Below are 20,183 nucleotides of genomic sequence, written 5' to 3' on the forward strand. Positions count from 1 at the left end.
GGCAATTCCACATTCCTATGGCGGGGTTGAGTTCTCCTAAAGAACAATTGCTGTTCACTTCCCCACAAAGTGGTACTAATTTTATACTCTCCCTAGAGAAGTACCTGAGTTGACCCCAGACTGGGATGTGAACTCAGGGCCTACACCTTGTCGGCAGTACATTCTACTGCTGTGCCACCCAGCCACATGACGCATGTCTTGTAACGCCCCTTTCTCATTCCACTGCTAGCTGAAGGCTTCACCTTATTGACCATACTTCACCACGCCAGTCAGCGCAGATTTGGGCTCCAGGCCCAGCTTGCCCATCGCTCACCACAGCTGAAAGCCTTTACAGCGATTCCAGGCTCACAAGACACTGCGCTAATCATCGCGCCCACCGCTTTACCCCCCAACGAGCGATACAGGTAGGCAACATATATCTTCCGCTTATATTACGGCAGAGCGTTCCACCTTGGCAACCTCACCCCTGTGCATCTGCCGACACGTGAGCACGTGAGAAATGCCGGCAACCGGCTGCACAGTTGTCTCTTCCCATGAGCTTCCCAATTAACGCGTTATTGGCTTAGAGGCGAGGGCTTCTATTCCAATGAGCGAACATCCATCACAAGCCCCCTCGGCGGCGGGACCCATTGGGTGTGCACACCCCACCGCTGTGCTCTTTCTTCCCCTAACTAAAGGAAGTTTTGAAAGAATAAGTGCGCTACACATCACCACCATCACCACCACCACCACCACGACTGCCCGCCTCCCCACTCACTCACTCACCCCCAGCCCTGGTCCCCTCCACCCACTCAACCACAGACCCTTGCTGCTTTCATTCCAGCCTCACATCGCCTGCTATCGCCGCTAATGGATTTGTTAAAATCCAACCGCGGGGTGAAAAGGGAAAAAGAAAATCAGCGAATATTTCTTTGCTGCTTTTCATATATTTAGTTTTATACGTATATATAAATAAAGATAGATGTCCTGCTGATATCATAAGAGATGCTGCTTCCACCCCCCCAATTCATTAAATTGTAACATCCGACTGAAATGCTAAACAATTTCCCGCAGTGTGTCATCCTTTGGTGCAATTAGAAATTCGCATCCAGTGTCACGTGAATTACCAATATAGAAAACATTTGACACTCTTGAAAAAAAAGACGAACTATTCAGATGCGTTTGACCGCTCTGAAATGTAAATGTAAATAAATTCAAAAAGCAAGGCTAAACATCTATCATTGTGTAATGTGCGTGTGTGTTCTTTCCTCTTCGTGAATTAATTGCAAGCTAATTCGTGCCACCAAACACAGTAATGAGCACACATTTCATCTTCATGCATATTATGAATTAATATTAATGTAAATTTTTGCACAATATTTGTAGGAAAGCGTGATTATGTACCTGTAGATATTAGATGGAGTTAATTTGTTTAAATACTGAGCCCAACGATTGGGCTGAAGGTTTTCGGATTATATCTAATACATATAGACTTTCGTGATTGGGTGACCGAGTGACGTAAATTTTAATGTTCTACAAGACCTATAAAACTTAAATTTTACATGCTGTATAGTGTTACAGAAAACAGCCATCATATAGCATTCGATTCTGCTCTTGATTTGAATCAACTCCCATTCCGAGAATACAAAAATATTGGGATGGGAATGTGCTTTCTCATTGCGGTGATATGACATCACTTGAAGCGATCTCAGCAGTAGTTCGGTGACATATGCTTCCACGGACCACACTCGAACACGGGGAAGTTTCGATCGCCGAATGGACGCCCCCCCACACATCACGACGCAAAGAGCACATTTGGGATGACATTGGGGAAAGAGAAACAGCAGAAAACAAAACAAACAAAACGACAACAACGCAATCACGATGGGTAGGAGGTGGCGGCAGCGAAGGAGCATTTTGCTTACCGACAGATGCTGGAAGAGCCAGGCGCGCATGATGTTGGTCGCAACTTTGGGGAAGATTCCACGTTTTTTCTGCCTCTTCTTGTCCTTGTCCGGATCGTCATCGTCTCCCGTGCCCTCGGAGGCTACACTGTTGTCCATCCCGTCCCCTGCGGAGGCACACAGGACAGAGTGAAGTTTAGTCTTGGAAGCTGCTCCGCATACACGTATAGAACTAAACAATTAAAAGCATTACAACATTAAAATAACAACGCACGGATTTTTGTCAATGCCACGCCTGGGCAAAGGCCTCTACCGACGCTGCATCGGTCACGGGTCACGGGAGCTGTCTGACCATACTTCACCATCCGGGTTGGTGAGGGAGGAGGTGGTCCAGGTCGGCTTCATAGCCCAGTGCGCTAACCGCTGCGCCACCGATCTATCCCCATGGTCATGCAGTCGACAGACAGTGACCTTATCTGAAAGATTCCCTGCAGGGCTTTTCTTAGACCCCTTAACGTGGATTGGAACTGGCATCGTCTGGAACCAAAGGCAAGGACGATGAGCTATTGCCGAACAAACAGCGGCGAGTCGTAAAAAAGTGTTCATTTATTTTATCTTAAAGCATTTTCTCTCAGACAGAGCAACGCAAAATATTTGTACCTACTGAGAACCGGTAAAATGAGTAAACTGTTGCTCCAAGAATCAATACATTTCAATTTGCACCATTTTCAATAAATGCTGCATCACTGCCTGGGTGTACTGCTAGAAATCAGTGAGCTTGGATTTGTGGTCATATATATCATTTTATATTGATATATATACACACACACAGTTGGGAGTGGAGCGGTGGTGCAGTGGTTAGCACACACGCTGCCCGATGAACTCACTGATCCGAGTTCGGTTACCAGCCGCGGCTAATGTCAGTGAGGAGTGATACCCAACCTGGTCCTGCACCCCCCACATCAGCAACCTTCACTGAACAAGATGGTGAAGTATGGGGGGGGGAACCTTAAAGCTACATTGGTATAATTGAGAATGGCAGGAGCAAAATATATATATAAAACGTACTCTCAATGCAACTACCAACAACACGCTGCTCGAGTTTTGCAAGCAGGGTACAATTTCAGCTCCTTCACCACAAAGATCGCCCATCCCCCCATTCATGCTAACCTCGGTTAGAACGTCGCTCGCGCCAAGATAGATGGCTGCGTTAAAGTGTTGCCAATAACGCCGTGCAATGTGCATCTTGGGGGGGCGGGGGGGGCGGGCGGGTGGGGGGTCAGAGTTTACGGTGACAACGCTAACAAAAAAATAAACTCGAGGGAGCCCGGCGCTGGGAATCACGTCAGCGGTCTGGAGTGGCCACAACAGAGCCATACTGCGTGTGTCATCTGAATTGCGCACACCTATTAGCTAGCCAAATGTGTAAAAGAAATGGGTCGGGGTTACATCTGTGAAAGGGCAGCTCGATAAGTTTCAGGAACATGTCAATTGTTTCGCATTGATTTCCGCGCAGAAAAACGACTCGTGCCGTACACTGCCCGGGAACAAATTAAACGTGTGTATATATATAAATATATAAATATCAAGGCAGAACGGCGGCACAGCAATTGGCGCGCCGCGCTCTGAACCCGCCAACCTGAAGTTCGACGCCCGACCACGGCTAGCTAACATCGGAGGCAAATTCTGTACGCAGGATAAACTCCGGGTGAGCGCTGCGTCACAGTGCATTGTCCTAGCTACCCGAGTTTGATTCTCGGCCATGGCTAACATCAATGCCAGGTGATATCTCAACCAGTTCTGGGCCATTACCCCCACTCCCCCACCCCCATCCCACTTCAGCAACCAGAACTGACCGTCGTGGTGAAGTATGGTCAAGCAACCCCCTCCCATGACCGAGAAAGTACGGCGAGGCCTTTACCCAGCAAAAAAGGGTTGTTGTATATTACATTCATATGATAACTATCAAGCGTTATACCGTAGCACAGTGTGAGCTGCTGCATAGAGACAGTGCTAGGGAATGCAGGTGAAGAATTAAGCAACGGGAAAACAGTTTCTACGCAAAAAAAAAACCACGGAGCTAATATGAATGCGCCGTGTATCACTGCAATTTCCATACAGCTTTCATTTAAAGGCTATAACATTTATGTGGCTGTGCTGGGGCGGGCGGGGGGGGGGTTTGTGCATGCATGGCAGAAAGCATTACGGTGATCATGCTGGGAAATGTGTGCTTTGGCGTGCGCTAATTCGACCAGAGTCCCCGTGTTTAGACACCGCGAATTAAGAGCGCGCGTGTTTACGCCTCCGTCGTGCAAATCCCACGTGTGACGACGCGGTTTCAACCTCCTGGTGACATTTCCCTAATTTCCCCCCCAAAAATGGGACCCGTGATGTGAAATCAGAGATCCGCTTTAAACGTCGCCTCCGAATCTGCCACCCCCCCTCCCCCTCTCGCACCCCTCTGTCTCTTCGCGCGAGCGAGACAGCCGCTCGTGGGAGCAAAACATGTCGAGCGCTGAGGTGGCCGTGGGGATGAGAGCGCTGAGCTGGCCCCCCATGCTACTCAGGGCCTTGGTTTGAATCCTAGCGAAGCCTGCTCGCGATCAAACGGCGTTCCCAAGTCTCGTGAAACGATTGGCCCCCTGCATCAGTTACCATTCCGAGGACTGCAAGCCAAAGAAAAATTACCTGTAAGATTTGGCCAATTTCTAGCTTTGGGAATTAATAGAAAAAAAATGTGCGATTCACAAGTGATGAACCCTCTTCGCACAAGCACATACAGTGTGGATCTTTGGAAGTGGTTTTGTGACGTAATTTTGTGGAAGCCGATCTTGATACGAGGTGGTGGATCGCTTGCTTTAAGACCTCAGAAAAACAACAAAAAACTAAACTTGTGAGTGTGCAGTTGTTGCAGCCGATTATCGGCCATCATCCCTTCCGGGGATGCTGCGCGATGAATGAGTCTGGCGACAGAATTTCAACCAAAGCAGGGAACACGCCCCAGAGGATGACCACCACAGGGAATGCGCAAAGAGAACGGCTCAGGTGCAGGAGTGAGATGGATGCGTGGCTTTGTTGGACCATGGGGGACAGTGACAATGTTGAGAAGCTTTCATCCATCAGAGGATAGAACAAGGCTGCTGAGGATGAGCGTTGGCTCGGTGGCAGACGCCCGGTAAATTCATAGCTTTCGTAAGATTTGGTGCGTGGTGCTGACATCGTCATTATCATCATCATCATCACTTATGTAAAGCACAGGGCTATTCTAAGAACTTGGGAAAAGAGACGGTGGCATGGAATGCCAAAGTTGAGCAGTCCGAGAAGAGAAACAGAATGTTTACAAAGTCCAACAGACACACACACAGACACACTCACAGACACACACACAGACACACACACATCTGGCCAGGCATCTCATCGCCAGAGCGAGCGGCTCGCAATCAAAACCCATCATCCCTCTGCAGTCGATAAAGTTGGCGTGACACTGTGTGGAAGTCAACGGTGATTGGCTACGGATGGACTCGTCCACTCCATATCAATGTGGAATTTCCGCCACTGACTTTCAGGGCTGTAAGCAGGAGGTGAGCGCCGCCTCAATGCTCCCCTTTATCCAGAAATCACTTTGAAGTTTGAATGCAGGACACAGACGGCCGGTAGACGCACACGCACGGACAGACCAAGATGAAGGGGGGGGGGGCAACTGAACTGCAAGGCCCCAGCCCGCCGACATATAAGCACGGGCGACTGTGCATGATAATAATTTATGAGCGGGGTTCCAGCGGACGGTCGCCTCTATTTGTCCGGGCGTTAGCGCGATATCAGTGCCTCTTAACAGCTGTTGTCTCTTCCTTCCCCGAGGCAAGGCAGACCTTGAAAGCATTGCCTGCAGGGCATTTGAATTATGCATCCAAAACAGTGCGCTTGGCTCAAGTGCTGAGCGGAGGGGAGGGGGAAAAAATATATACCGCGACCGCATTTGCACAAAAACCTTATTTAACCATTTTTTTGTTTCTATCATCTTTTTTTGTAAAGCGTTAGAAGGACATTTAGCAAAAAAAATATATATCGTTAAAGAAGTTGTAAGTTTTTATTTCATTTTTTACTGCCGAAATTATTGGCTGGAATAAAAGTACGGCGGGTTAAACAGTTAATTGAGATTTACTGGCGCTAATTTGCTATGATTAACAATTTGAAGCTGTTAAAATTTTGCGGGCCAATTAATCTTAAACGTGGTAATAGTTAAGCAAAATCATCACCACCACCATCATCATCATCTGTTCTGCTGCAACACTCAAACGTGCCTTTTATATATGCACTTCAGAGCGTATATTTCAAATTATGTTTTGTTCTTTTTGTCAATTTTATAAGCAAACCACGAAACATTTCTCTCCCACGTCCATTACATTTGAATGTCCCTGGCAATAAAACATGAATATTTAAGGCTTGGAGAGTAAGAACAAGGTTGGAATAATATTAACAATACAACAACAAAAAAGATTGCGAAAAAAAACGCACAACCGGTGGACAGCCGCGAAAATTATTCAGAAGGAACCTCTTCTCTGTAATCAGGCGAATAGCCAATTAGCCTCTATCGACACAAAGCTTCCAGGACATTTGCATTTCCGAGTCGTACTTTCTTTTTTAACACAGCACTGTTACTCCCAGCTCTTTGGAGAATAAAAAAAAGGCTTGTGGAGTTTTCTATCATTCCACTTCCCATGTCTCTGAACAATCGGGCTCCTTTCCTAACAACAGGCCCTAACTTAGCTGTGACATCTGGTTAAGAACAAAAAGGCCAAAAAAAAAGGTATTTTATTCATTTGCTGCCTACTCCAGATAGTACATAGGCCGCTAAACCATGAACACTCACGAACTGCTCTAAGTAGCACGAGCAGAACGAGCAGCAGCGAGCTCAAGGGCAGTGCTCTCCGATTGCCGATGGTGCACCTCGCCCCTATGTTGTGGCAATTACTGAATTACTAAACAGGCAGCTGACAAATTGTTGTAATAATCATTGCTGTACAAGGTACTGTTAATGCGTCGTATATATGTACATGTGCAAAGCCGCATTGCATAATTACCTACAAAATATGTTGTCGGTAAGCCTTCTTAAGACATGTATTTCAACCGCTGCAGAGATTGTGCACTGCGCTGCTGCCGAGTAGCCAAGACGCCTAAGCAGAGCGAGTCATCCAGAATGGAATAAAAACTATAGGAAAAAAATTGGTCTTGTCTTTTATAAACAACTGATGATATAACAAGAAAAAATAGTGTGTGAGGGCATAGTTGATGTTAGCCATGGCTTGGGATCAAACCCAGGTGCGGGCCAACTTCGTAGCGAAGTGCAGTAGTTACTGCTTAATGCCCCCCCCCCCACCAGTGAAGCATTGCAACGCGTCATGTTGATGGCATCTACTTCTGCTCCAGGCGAGCAAAGGCATAGAGCACAATACCACGTCTCGAACTGTGAAACTTCACCCTGACACGACCAAGGATAATTATCAGTAGAGCCGAGACACTCGTGCACGTTTTCTCCAACGCCCCAATTTTTGGATTAGAATCTATAAATCCGTATTTTAAATACTCTCCACACAAGCGCACTTGGGTAATACTTTCGAAGCACACACACACACACCACGCGTGCATCACAGCCTCTCAATCGCGGGTAAACTCGACTTTCTCCCCCCCCCCACCTCCAAAAAAATGCCAAACTTTCTAAGTGCACGTTCGGGAATGTAAAGTCGAGGGATCTAACCCCGCACATCACCTTTATTAATGATGCAATAGCCGCGCGTACACCAGCAGTCATCACCGGTGGCAGTTAAATCAGCTGGTGTGCAGGTCCTCGGTAGACTGTCACGTCATCCAGCAGTGGATGACGTGACAGTCTTCATCCAGCAGTGGATTGATCACGGCTGATGATGATGACGGCAATGATTTGTCAATGTATGTAATTGTGTTCATTTGGCCATTGAAAGTCATCACGTGAACAGTTAAATCTAAGCCTTAATTAACATTGCAACCTCGAAAATTTTATTTTATGTGGAGGTATACACTGTGTCATGTGCCACATTTTGGCATTTTTTTATTTAACTTTTTTTTTCTGGATTAATTGTTTAATGTATAATTAGAGAGGAGTGGGTTTGGGTGTTTTTTTAAATCTTACATTACAATGGTTACCGTAGTATGGCAGTGCATGGCATATATTGCACAGGGCAGGTAAATAATTTTATGAGTGTTTCCCAACTTTCTTCAAATATTGATGTGGATCGGGGCATGTTCATGTGTTATTGGTTAGAGTTCATTTCAAATTGAAGACTACCCCCAGACACAACCGCCGCTCTAAATTTTATTGACATTTCTCCTCTCCCAGCAGAACCATACTTATCTCAGGATGCGATTGATTACTTAAATACCACTGACACTGCGTTAGATCTGACCACTTCACACAAAACCCTCACGCATCCGCACTCCCAGTAGCAAATCCAGTGGTCGCGTTAGCGCTCACATCAATAGTGAAAACACACGGCCGCGAGATGGTGGCTAAATGGAATGCAATTCATCGCAAAAAGGCATGCTTTTCTCGGGATAACATATCCATCAGCTTCATCAGCCATGATCAATCCACTGCTCACTCGGTTGTGTGGAATGCAACAATCCATTGAGCACCCGGCACACGAGCTGATTTAGTCGCTCCATCTCCTCGATGGATATTCCTCTCGGAAGGTGTTCAAAATTTCGACATCGATGTCAAAGTGTCTCTCCACTAACAAGCTCAAAAATATGGATTGGGAATGTTTATTTTTTGCGTATTTATGGATAACGTATTTTAATTTTGGTTACTAACAAAGGAAATACAATTCCACCGAAACACCATCCTACTAGAATTAGAATGGCTTAGCGATTGACCACGGCCTTCACATCAGCATTATTATTATAAAAAGTGCTCTCGTAGCATAACAGTTGTATTCAACAGCTGCCACGGACACATTTCCACCGCCACACGTTTTCATAACGTGTGCCACATGCGAGCGATGCGTTAGGGTTTGACCATAATAGCATCATGGTATTAAAAGGGCATTGTACAATGGAGTGCGCAAAGGGGTTAAGCAGGGTTTTTTTGGTTCCTTTTTCTTTTCCACTTGGCCCAGTACAGATTTTCCAGCCTCGGGGCAACTTTCGCCGCCTGATAATGGCTTCTGACGGCTACTTAGCAACCAGTGGGGGTGGGTGACACGGACTTGATGCTTGGGGTGTGCGGCTCCTCGTTCTCCCTCCGCCAACGCTCACCGACGCTCGCCGGCGCGAGCGAGCGAGAAAGCGAGCGAGCGAGCGAGCACACGCGCACACCCGGAACGCGACGCACGGCGATCCCCGTCTGCAGGCGCCGCGCCGCGCCCCAGCCTGCACCGCACAGTGCCGCGGCGCTTTGCATAACGCGCCGGGCTTTCGGAACAAAACCCCCATTCTGTGCGCGCGTGTTTGTAGATGCTACGCGTTGCCGTTCCGACTCCAGGACGTCTGGCCCATGTGGAAGAGGCCACGAATACCCTCCCAGGCGGGATTCACTCGAGAGCGCCCTCGAAGCGGAGTCTCCCTCTGCCAGGAGTGGCGTGATGAAGCAATTGCGGGGCTGAACCTTTACCTATTTATATATATATATGTATATACATATAACCAGATCATAAGACGCTCTGAAAAGTAACACGCACCCCATACAAAAACTTGTGCCCGATTTGAATGAAGATATAACAACAACCGCCATTCCACATGGAAAAAAGAACGAGTAATACACTGTAACATGATAACAAATGTGATGTTAATAGCTTCAAAAAGTCAAAGAGTCTCCACTTGTTCGCCATCGCTGTCAACACGTGCCTGGAATCTTCTCCAGGTGGTCTCCCAGAGCCCGGAGGCAGCACATGTCTCCATGGCATTGTTGCAAAATCTCAGAAGTGTTCACATTTTTCTGAAGCACCCTACGTAATAGCAAAGGGAGCGGTGGTGCAGTGGTTAGGCAACTGTCAATAGCCACATAGGCACCTGGCAAGCGGGTAGCATGGCAACAAGCGGGCCGCGCGACGCTCCGGCAGGAAAAACGAGTGCGCATTTGTCACGCCGCAATTAAAGTCGCTGCGCCCGTCGGCGAGGGCCGCCGTCTCGGGAGCGGGGGGGGGGTTAACGCGGCGAGACGTCGCCGGCCGTGCCACGCTGCCACGCCACCGGTGGGCTCAGAGAGGCAATTAGGAGGAGGTGGCGAGGGCCCTGGCAGCCATGGGTGGGAGTGAGGGACAGGGACACGGAACTGCATTGGGGAAGAGGGTGGGAGAGGGGGGATGGGGGGGTTAGAATTGCACCCCACGCCCACGTCCCCATATTGGGCGAAGCACGGGGCTTAATTTTTCACGGAATATGTTCAGGTCGCTCTGAGAGTCGGCACGTGCCACGTAGCAGCCACGGCCAAAGCGAGAGGTTTGCTGGACGTGTTGTGGTGGCGACGGAGGAATTTTTCGGCTCGCCGATCCACAGACCCGGCTGAAATTAAGCACCGGCGACTCGCGTCTTCCAGCGATTGCGCACTCTCTCACATGAACCACATAAGCACGTGCGCTTATGCACAGAGACAAAGATCACCTAGTATAGCCTGAACAGACTGTTGGTGGGTCAAGTGCTGTTAGCGAGAACCTATGCAGTCCTCCACGGCATACGAGGGGGTAGGTGGCGAACACCACGCCAGGGAAGCCTTTGTCTCCATAGTGGCGATGTTTACACACCGCACCAAGTAGTGATTTGAGGCTGAGTCTACCTAGGGGAGGCGCAGCATCGGTTCAATTAATTGTCACTGGTGCTGTCACTGGTGCTGTCCGTGAGCGGGAATCAAACTCGGGTCATCGGGTTCGTAGCGCAGTGCGCTAACCGCGACACTACCACGCTCACACACGCACACTGGGGGCACGTGATGACACACAAGAGAAACTTCCATCTCTCCCACATCGTGTATACTGTGCCGGATCCCAGCAGACCATGGAAGCTAAGCTGGGCTCAGCCTGGACAATGTCATCAATGGGTGTGCCAGGTTGTCATAGGCAGCAGAATCCAATGTTGTACAATACTTCTATGCTTCCGCGTCTATGCCTCCCACCTTACCAAAGCCGCACTGATCAGCCTAGTGAAGTATGGTCAAATACCCCCCCCCCCCCCACGACCCACGTAGGCATGGAGTGGCCTTCATTTGGCAGTGAACTAACACCATGGTTGCACATACACATCGTTCGGAGAAGCAGCCGAAGGAGCTCTCCTTTAAACCCAACGGGTAGGTTTCTTTGAAGCAAGAGTTAAAGTAAAAAGTGTTTCAACTAAAAGGCTTTTATTATTCATTATCGTGGCATCGTACACTACACTGCAAGATAAATGATAAATGATGTTGTAAAGAAGAGTAAAAACCATTATTATACTGTACTTCCATGCTCCTACGTCTATGTTCCTCTCCTTCCCCGGTATGACTCCCACGGCATGGCGAGGCCTTCATCAAATCGTGGATCGACAACAGCTTTGTGTATACAAACGTTCGGAAAAGAGATATCTGAAAAATACAACTGATGAATCACACAAGCGAAACCAATTAAATGCAGCCACCTAATTGGGTGAATTCGCTTTTGACTTCTCATAACCGTGCGTTGCCAAGTGCAAAATGTACAAACAAAACGTGAACTGCATGCTGACCTTTGAAATAATATTGTTTTGATGAAACGAGGCAGCTGAAAGTAACAGAACAAGGAGTCCTCTTTAAAACTAAACAAGTAGCGGAGTTATTGTCGCGCCGGTCGTAAAAGAGAGAGAAAAAAGAAACTCAAAGCCCTCTTTGTGACAGTCGGAGCGAGCTGCCTGTGAACTGCGTGAATTGCCACCACCCATTCAAAAATAATTCCAAACAGTTTTTATTCATTTTTATATTTGACTACGTTGAGTTTTTCTTCTTCTTCTCAAGCTGAACTATAATTTCCATGTATATTAGACTTAAGCGACGTCGTTACTTTAGTTTGACAGCTGAATAAATCACCATTTCTGACGAAGGCAATTTATTACTCTTTACCTTGTTCGGGTTATGATTACATTTTAACCCGAGGGAATAAATGCTTATTTGTAAAATTATCAATCATTGTAATGTTGTCGATCAATCAATAGTGGCTGAAAAATTAACGGATTACAGCATTTTGAAATCCAATAGTGGTCATCGATAGCCTGGTTTGTATCATAATGCATGTGAGCTCAGGCGTAAGATTTCAAAACCGGTGGTTAAGTTGGCCAATAATAATTTATCGGCCGCTTGTTTGCATCTCTCAAGTACACGATCTTGCAGCAACCCCACCCCCCCACCCGTTTCATAGCCCGTTGTACCACTGTCGTACGATGCACAGCAATTTGTCACGTTTCATTTATCAAGCGTGCGTCTGCACATGGGTGATTCACGGCAGAGTGCAACGGGCCAATCACTTTGATTAATCTCCGGCGCGTACACAGAATATTACGACTTCTGATCTGTTTTGGCCACGAGGAAATTATTGAGATTTTTTTTTTGTTTCCGCGCAAGCAAATCACGAAAGAACATTTTCTACAATTCACCTGCAAACGGCTTCGCACCACTGACACACAACACTGCCATGTCATGTCTAATTGGCCTAATTGCTAAAGTGGCTTGTCAATTGGCCAGAGTGTGAGAACTGCGTGATCTCATGTGCCTTGGCACCTTTTTTTTTGCGGCCCACGGTGCGTGAATTATACGAGGCAACTTCATTAAAATTCATTAGCCTGAAAGAAACCAGCAGGGTATCTTTGCCCTGGCTATTCCGCAAATCTTGAACAGTTGAGACCCATTCAGTCAGCCAATCACACAAAAAACGAGGAGTTTTTGTGCCCTCACTTCCAGTGCTGTTGAAATCCAGGTCTTGAAAAAAAACCCCTAATGGTATGAAAGTAGGCTTGAATTAATAAGAAAATGATTACCAAAGCTGATTTCTAGAATTTGCAGTATCCTCCAGGTGTTACATGGAAAATGGTGGGGATATTTGTGATTGCTAATTTATTATTTTGTTTGGCTTTATTTAATTCAGTACTTATTTGTCGCAAATTAATCGTTTGTCCTATTATAAAAAAGAAGTTACACTTTCATTTTAAGAAAAGAAAACATATTAAACGGAATAATTATTTGAAAAATATTTGGTAAGGTCCCAATATGCCCCTTGCAAAATGTCAAATAAAATTCAAAAGCAATGCTGAATAATTGTTGCAAAATCACACGGGGATATATTAATATAATGGCATATATACAAAGAATACATGTATCAGGAATTTACAAAACTAGGTTTTAGTACTTACGGTAAATTTGGGTTACCTAAGTGGTCATATTAATAATCTCACGATCTAAGAACAAATGATTCCCTTTTGTGGCAACCAATCCGTTATTTAGTGGTCAAACAGCGCATTATTTCATTTTCAAACAATCCCATTTTGCCTCCTGTGACATACCAATAACTGTGGATTGAAAGGTTCGTCTAAAATTACAGTCAAAGTGTGTTTACGGTTGTCCACAGAGGCTAATTTTAGCCGAAGACAGCATTTCAGAAAGGTCACCAAAAGGTATCCTTTGAAATCCTAAATATTGGCCACACTGCGGGCGGTCAGGTGACCTGAGCCACTTAAGCCTCTTTACATGCTGTGGGAATTAGTGGGATTAGAGGCATAGGCCTCAAACCCTAAATAAACAAGGCCCTACTCGCCACAACACTACATTGCCCCCAGCTTTGTACAGACTGCTAGCCAGAGGTGTTGAGCATTTCAGCTGACCAAGAGATACACATTCAAGGGTTACAAATTGTGCTGCTGTTTCAGCAGCAGTTTTAAAGGCTTGCACTTTATTGCGTGCAGCCTCCAAACCTCCAAAACAGATATACGATATATTGTACGATTCCAGTTTTGAGACTGTATGAACTTTAATTTGCACATGTGTCCTTATTTAGGAGTATGTAAGTTGTTTTCCCACATTCATTTCACTGGAAATCTTAATTCAATTTCACATAGTGTAATTAAAAACCGAGGCAACATTGTTATAGGAGCAGCTTCGTGTAAGTGAAATTCCCAAAACTGCATGACTTGTTGTGACTCAAAGTAAGTTTAAATGCAGAGCATGTGTGAGGTGGACATTTTCGCTTAACCAATATAAGGCTTCAGATAGATTTAGTAATGATAAAAATTTTACTCAAATAAATTGTGGAAGGTGTCCTCCCATGTGAAAAATGAAGTAATTGGCACATTGGTTATTGTTCATGACAGCATTGTAACTGCACTCGTCAAGACGTGCAGAGCAATTCTAAATGCGGCAGGGCATATATAGCGAAAATTTAACCAGAAAAGTAACGCATGGTGAAAGAGCACATGTTAAAACAATGTACGTTTTGTCTAAGTTTACGCCATGTTATTCAATTCTTTTTTATTTTAAGATTTAATTTAGAAAAGCATATATTGCTCTGGTTTGGGATGTTAATGGTTTACATGTTTTCGTTTTTATTTTGAAGCAATGACTCATTGCCATCTTACCAGAAGCCCCTTAAGGTATGAGACCTTAATCTAAAGTTAATCTTGGTGAAATAAAGTAAATACAATATGAAATTGTATTTTTATATATACGTTAATTTATTTTTAAAAGTATATTGCTATTAACAAAGAGTATTATTGTTTTTTGACCGGAGGTAATTTTAAACAATATATCAGATAAACAGACAAAACCCATGATTGGCCTCTCCCAATAATCAAGCCTGGCACTTGTGAATTGCAAATATAGTATGCAACATCTCCACTATGGTGGAGGTATTTTAAGGTACTGATTTTTTTTTTACAAAGAAAAAGATAACGACAAACGTAACAGAAATACATGCAAGCACATTGGCTATGAGTTGAGCCTTTAACATGCCTTCCCACCAGACCCTTATCTAAGCCGTGCCATAATTGAATGCCCAGCAGTGCGAGTGAAATGATAAATGCGGGAGTTTTCTGACTCTGAGTCCTTATGATTATTTGCCAAAATAACCAGCATTAAATAAACCTCATCCCGAGAGGTGCACATACATTCAGGCACATTGATTATGTCTCAGATACCACATGCACGTGTTTGCTACTCGCAAAGACAAATGAGAAGCCTTCGGAATTAATGGAGACATCAGAACGAGGTAGGGGAAAAAATAGGTGGGGGGGGGGGAAATAACAATACTTCATTTTTCAATCCTAAGATACATTATAATCAGCTTGCAAAAGAACACACTGTGACCACGTTTATAACTGAGTCACTGCTCGTAACGTTCACTAGAAAGCGCATCTCTACCATGGGGCTGCCAAAGAGGTCACAAACGGGTTTTGAATCCTTACCCGTACCCGGCCGCACCAAGGTCGCAAATGGGTACCCGTACCCGGCCGGGTACGCGTACCCATTCCCTACCCGAAAAGAGTGACAAACGGTTACTCTCCAGTGACTTACGGCCTACCCGTACCCATACCCGGCCGCACCAGGGTCGCAAACGGGTGCTCGTACCCGAACCTGGCCGGGTACGGGTAGCCGGGTATCGGGTAGGGTACGGGTATCGGGTACCTGGTTGCGACCTCTGGGCTGCCACCTGTCCGAGTTTCGACCAGGATCTTTCTCCGTTTGAAGTGGATTCTGCCCTTGTAAATATGTCAGTCTTCCTGGGACATTAAGAGTCCTATTTTTGTTGTCAGTCGCATGATAATAAGATGACACCTCTGAAGACAATGCACTCACAAGCAGTTCTCTCCCCTCTACCAGCATTGTGAGATTTCTTTCTCGCAACGATAAGTCTCGTTTATCTTTTGTACAACAATATGTGGCAACTCCCCGGTTCTACCACAACCTCCTTACTCACTTACCAGCCCTCATCCGCACCCTCCTCCTATCCCTAAAGGCACAACTACACACGAGCCCCTCCCATTCCAAAACTGCCTGATACGCATGGCACAGCTTGACTTGGTCGCTTAGCGGATTTAAGAAAATCAATAGGCATTAAACAAGTATGGCTGCATTTGTGTGCAGTGGAGGGTTATTAATTTGCTCACCAAAGGAACACACGTTTTATTGGGAGGTGGGAAGGGGGTGGCGGCAGAGGTGGGGTGCGAGTCGGGGGGGGGGTGCAGACTTTTAAAGAAGCTATCGATATGCCAAGGGCAAATTGTGGTGATTTAGGCTGGCCAGATGCCTGCCACGTTATGCACCATTTAGTGGATTAGAAGGTGTACTGGGAAATGATGAATTTGAACGGCTTACAATCTATTTACGTCATTGGAGAAATTAATTTGCGAAGAGTCTATTTGTTTCCTGGCTCGCCCTTTTTGCCACTCGGTTATTCGGTAGGATTCGAGGTCAAACGTCGATTGTGCAACGGTCTCGAGAGAAGGGGGTACAAAAAGGTACGGAAGCGGTGACACAGTGACGTCTTGATCGTGTCGTAGTCTGTGCACAGCATTGCAAGAAAACGACACTGACTTGCCCAAGTTATGGACCGGGAGTCGGAGCTGTAAAATGTCACGTTGTCAATACATTTTACTTAATTGGCACAGACGCGTAGCGAATATTCAAAAGGTAATATAAATAAATGCTGCTGCAGCTGTGTGCATATGAACGTGTACATCCACAGCACGTGCAAGCAGTGAGAATATAAAAGACCCGTTGGGTGCGTCAGCACGAACAAAAACGCAAAAAACCCATCACAGTAACCGCAGCCGTCTTGTACTCATGAGAGCGTACACACCAGGGCATACTGGCGTTACCAAAGCCCCATTTGGCAGAACAAACACGAATGTAAATACAAACAATATGCGCGCATGCGACAATATTAAGATGTCCAGACGCATATAGCAGCACTTACAGCATGGCTTCTGCCGGGGGGGGATGGGGGAATGAAATACTGGATTTATCAGCACGGCTGTGGCAGGAAAAGGCAAATATTTGTCGGGATGAGGATTGGGACAGGGGGTTGGTGGAGGGTGGGATTGGGTTGGGGGGTCGTGGTGGTGGTGGGGGGGGGGTCGTGGTGGTGGTGGGGGAGATTGAGATGGGAGCGGAGAGTGAGCGCTTGGGGTGGGTGAACAGTTCAGCTGCCACACCGTTTCCCTCTGACTGATAAGAAAGGCAGACATGAGAATTTCCCACAGAAAGGCGGGGGATCAGAAAAAAATAGAATATGTGTGCGTGTGTGCCAGTGTTTGTGCGTGTGCACGTGTGTAGACAGATGCACTGTATCAGCCTTAGAACAGTCGCATTATATGTATCGCATACGCTGCGCACCTACAGATAAACTCACACGATCTATCCCAAGTTTTTCGAAACGTTAGTGATAAAAATAAAAATTGTTAAAGATATGCTCGCAAATGAGCTCTCTGAGATTCGTTTCAAATTAGTCATTTTATACGTAATGTAAATAATGATCCTTTAGGCAGGGGAGTTCACCGAGTCATAAGACTTTTTTTTAGGAGGGTCCTGCATTGGGATGTTTGGCCAATTCCATTTAGCATGTACACAGAAAAATTGAATACTGTTACATTTTAATCATGAATGATCTATAACAACGTGACAAGACTTTTTCCATAAAGATTTCCATAAACAATTATTTAGCATTTTCTAAAAAATATATATCAGTGAGTCAGTGTCTCTTCTTCATAGCCCTGAGAGCCAGTGGTGGAAATTCCAAATTCCCATAATGAAGGCTAATTTAGCCAATGCTCTTAATTTATCCGGAAAAATCTGAGCCCCAAAATTAATTTTCAAAACTGCCCTGAATTTTAGAATGTTTGTCAAGCTCATTTTTTTTACGATTCCAGCAAAACATTCGCATCGTTTATTTTTGTGTTGTTGCATGCAAACATATCCTTTTCAACACAGCGAATAACATTGCTCCATTCGAAGAAATAAAAAGCAAAATCTTGAGCCGTAAAAAAAGTCCAAACAAATAAATAATTGCACCACAAAGACGAGAGGGCCCCCTTTTTTTGACTGATCCGCCAGACGACGGTAAGCCTGAAAGCTGAGACCACACTGCCTTAAAAACCCTCCTAAACGAAACGCAGTCTGTCATATCACCAAGTTTACAAGTATCCCTTCCTCTTCACCAAAAAACATCAAAGTGTAAAAGCTGGTTTCTCGTTGCGATAGAGTAAGCCGGGTGGGTGGGGTAGCTGTAAACCCTACCATTACAAGCCACATTAAAAAACAACCTCTCGCTACCATAAAATGCTTTGCAGGTTTATCTATCTCTACAAGGCCAAGATAAGAAGTAACAGCCACCGGTTTTCTAATTCCCAAGATCGCTGAGTACCTATTACTCATTTAGATTGCACAACGCATCATCAAAGGCTGCAAAGCGACAAGAGAGAGATGTGTAAATTACGCCGGCTATAAATCAAGCGATTGTTCGCGCAAATATTTGTTATTTCTGCGCGGTACAGCCTCCGAAAAAATGTTTACTCAATAAATGTCGTGTTAGTTGGCGCAAAAAATACTTTTAAAAGGATGCACAAATATGCATTACATTGATGATAATAATGCATTTAAAAATGGACGCAATTAAGCCAAGTTCTCTAACACTGAAAAGTTGTTTTGAAAAAATAAACAAACAAAATTGTTTGTGATGAGTTATAAATGTATTGATGCATGTAATGGGGAAAGGCTTGTGTGATGGCAATGTATAGGATCTCATCTGCCTGTTCCAAAACATCACGACCAAAACCACAAGGATTGACCTTAATAACTTTTCAAAAGTCATCTCAAGACTGAAAGAATCTGGCAGCAAGTGACCAAATATTACAATGACAACACAAAATAAATACGTATCACGGAGCTCAAACTAAAATATTGGTGGCACTCGTGGGTAACCGTGGAAATTCCACATTCATATGACGGAAGCACCAGTCCTCCCAATAGCTGATCCAAAGTACTGTAGCGGAATTGGCCGAGGCCTTAAATAGAAGACTGAAACTCCGTGCTCTGAACGGCTGAAAGAAGACAGACACTCGGTCGTCAGTTTTTATTGGCAGTTATTTCTAAGCCACTCCACAATAAAGCCCCCCCTCCCTTTGATCCCAGCTGCCTTCTCAACCACCGCGAACCACGACACCGCTCAACCAAACCAACCGCCGTTCCTCTCCACACCATCTCCTTCGCGCAGCCTCTTCCCAGAAACCCACCGGGCAAAAAATATCGAGTCGGTGGCTCGTAAGGTGAGCCGCTAAAGTGCCGCACCATGGCCCTTTGCGTCCTTAGTGTTTCCATTATCCGACAATTGATTTTGCCGTATTTTAGCGTATTTTACTATGGACGGTTACGCATCCCGCCTTGGGCGATATCCGTGTCCCGGGCCATGCCTCCGTCGGTGCAGGAGGCAGCTGTTAAGGCCTCGTTTGGGGAAAAAATATATAAAGCCGGCGTTCTCGGCTTCGCAAAAATGCTTTTTACACTCAATAAAACAAAGCTGTTTATTGGTAATGTGACGAAAGTGGCATTCAATCTTCAAAGGCTGTTTTGCGGCCACGTTTTTGCTCGGCCGAATATGTTTCATTTGAAGCGGCAGGTACCGGCTAGCAACCGCATGAAGTCGTAAGCTGGCAGTTTTGTTATGGGTTTCCACAACAGGGGGCTTTGCCACTCATCTTTCCTCAATGCATCATTAACAAAGCATTGACAAAGGCGTCCACAGGGCAAAGCGAAATACTCAAGAAGATCTCACGATGGAATACCTACAAGCATCATCCAAAAGATGGGTCTTTCGAAATCATTACTGTGCATGTGCACGTACAGCGGTTTTGTCAATCGACTGCTGGATAAGGGCATTCTCTGGCGCCTAGGCAGGTAATGAGGGTTTGCTTGACCGCATTTCACCATGAGTGAGACCCCAGGGAGCATAGACATGGAAGCATAGAAGTACTATTCAACTATTTTTATTATTTTGTTCTGCATTGCCCTTTGCTACCAACCACGGGTATCCCCGCAGTCGCCTGTTACAACCTGTTTGTGTTTGATGATCACCATCCAAACACTATCCAGCCTCAATCCTGCTTGGCTTCAGATACTTGACAAACATCGGGCGGGTGCATTCAATACACTAATAGTTGTGTAACGATGCATCATTGATTCATAGATTCACATCGATCTATAAGGCTCGTGTATCAGAATTTGTGTTCTTTTATCGATTCCAATTATACACAAATGATGCGCTCACGTCACACTTAGATGAACGGCAAGGA

The 20,183-nt window shown here is 45.5% G+C and overlaps 1 protein-coding gene across 3 annotated transcripts in view; it reads right to left on the bottom strand.

Moving 5' to 3' along the window:
- The window catches only part of LOC144941810 (homeobox protein Meis1-like), a 143,759-nt gene that overhangs the window by 60,893 nt on the left and 62,683 nt on the right, over positions 1-20,183 (bottom strand). For all 3 annotated transcript variants that reach the window (XM_078868273.1, XM_078868274.1, XM_078868272.1), the window contains exon 8: positions 1,905-2,050. In XM_078868273.1, the coding sequence (XP_078724399.1) occupies positions 1,905-2,050 (146 nt within the window). The remainder of the gene's footprint in view (positions 1-1,904; positions 2,051-20,183) is intronic.

Source organism: Lampetra fluviatilis, chromosome 25 (assembly GCF_964198595.1).
Source record: "Lampetra fluviatilis chromosome 25, kcLamFluv1.1, whole genome shotgun sequence".
NCBI lineage: Eukaryota > Metazoa > Chordata > Hyperoartia > Petromyzontiformes > Petromyzontidae > Lampetra > Lampetra fluviatilis.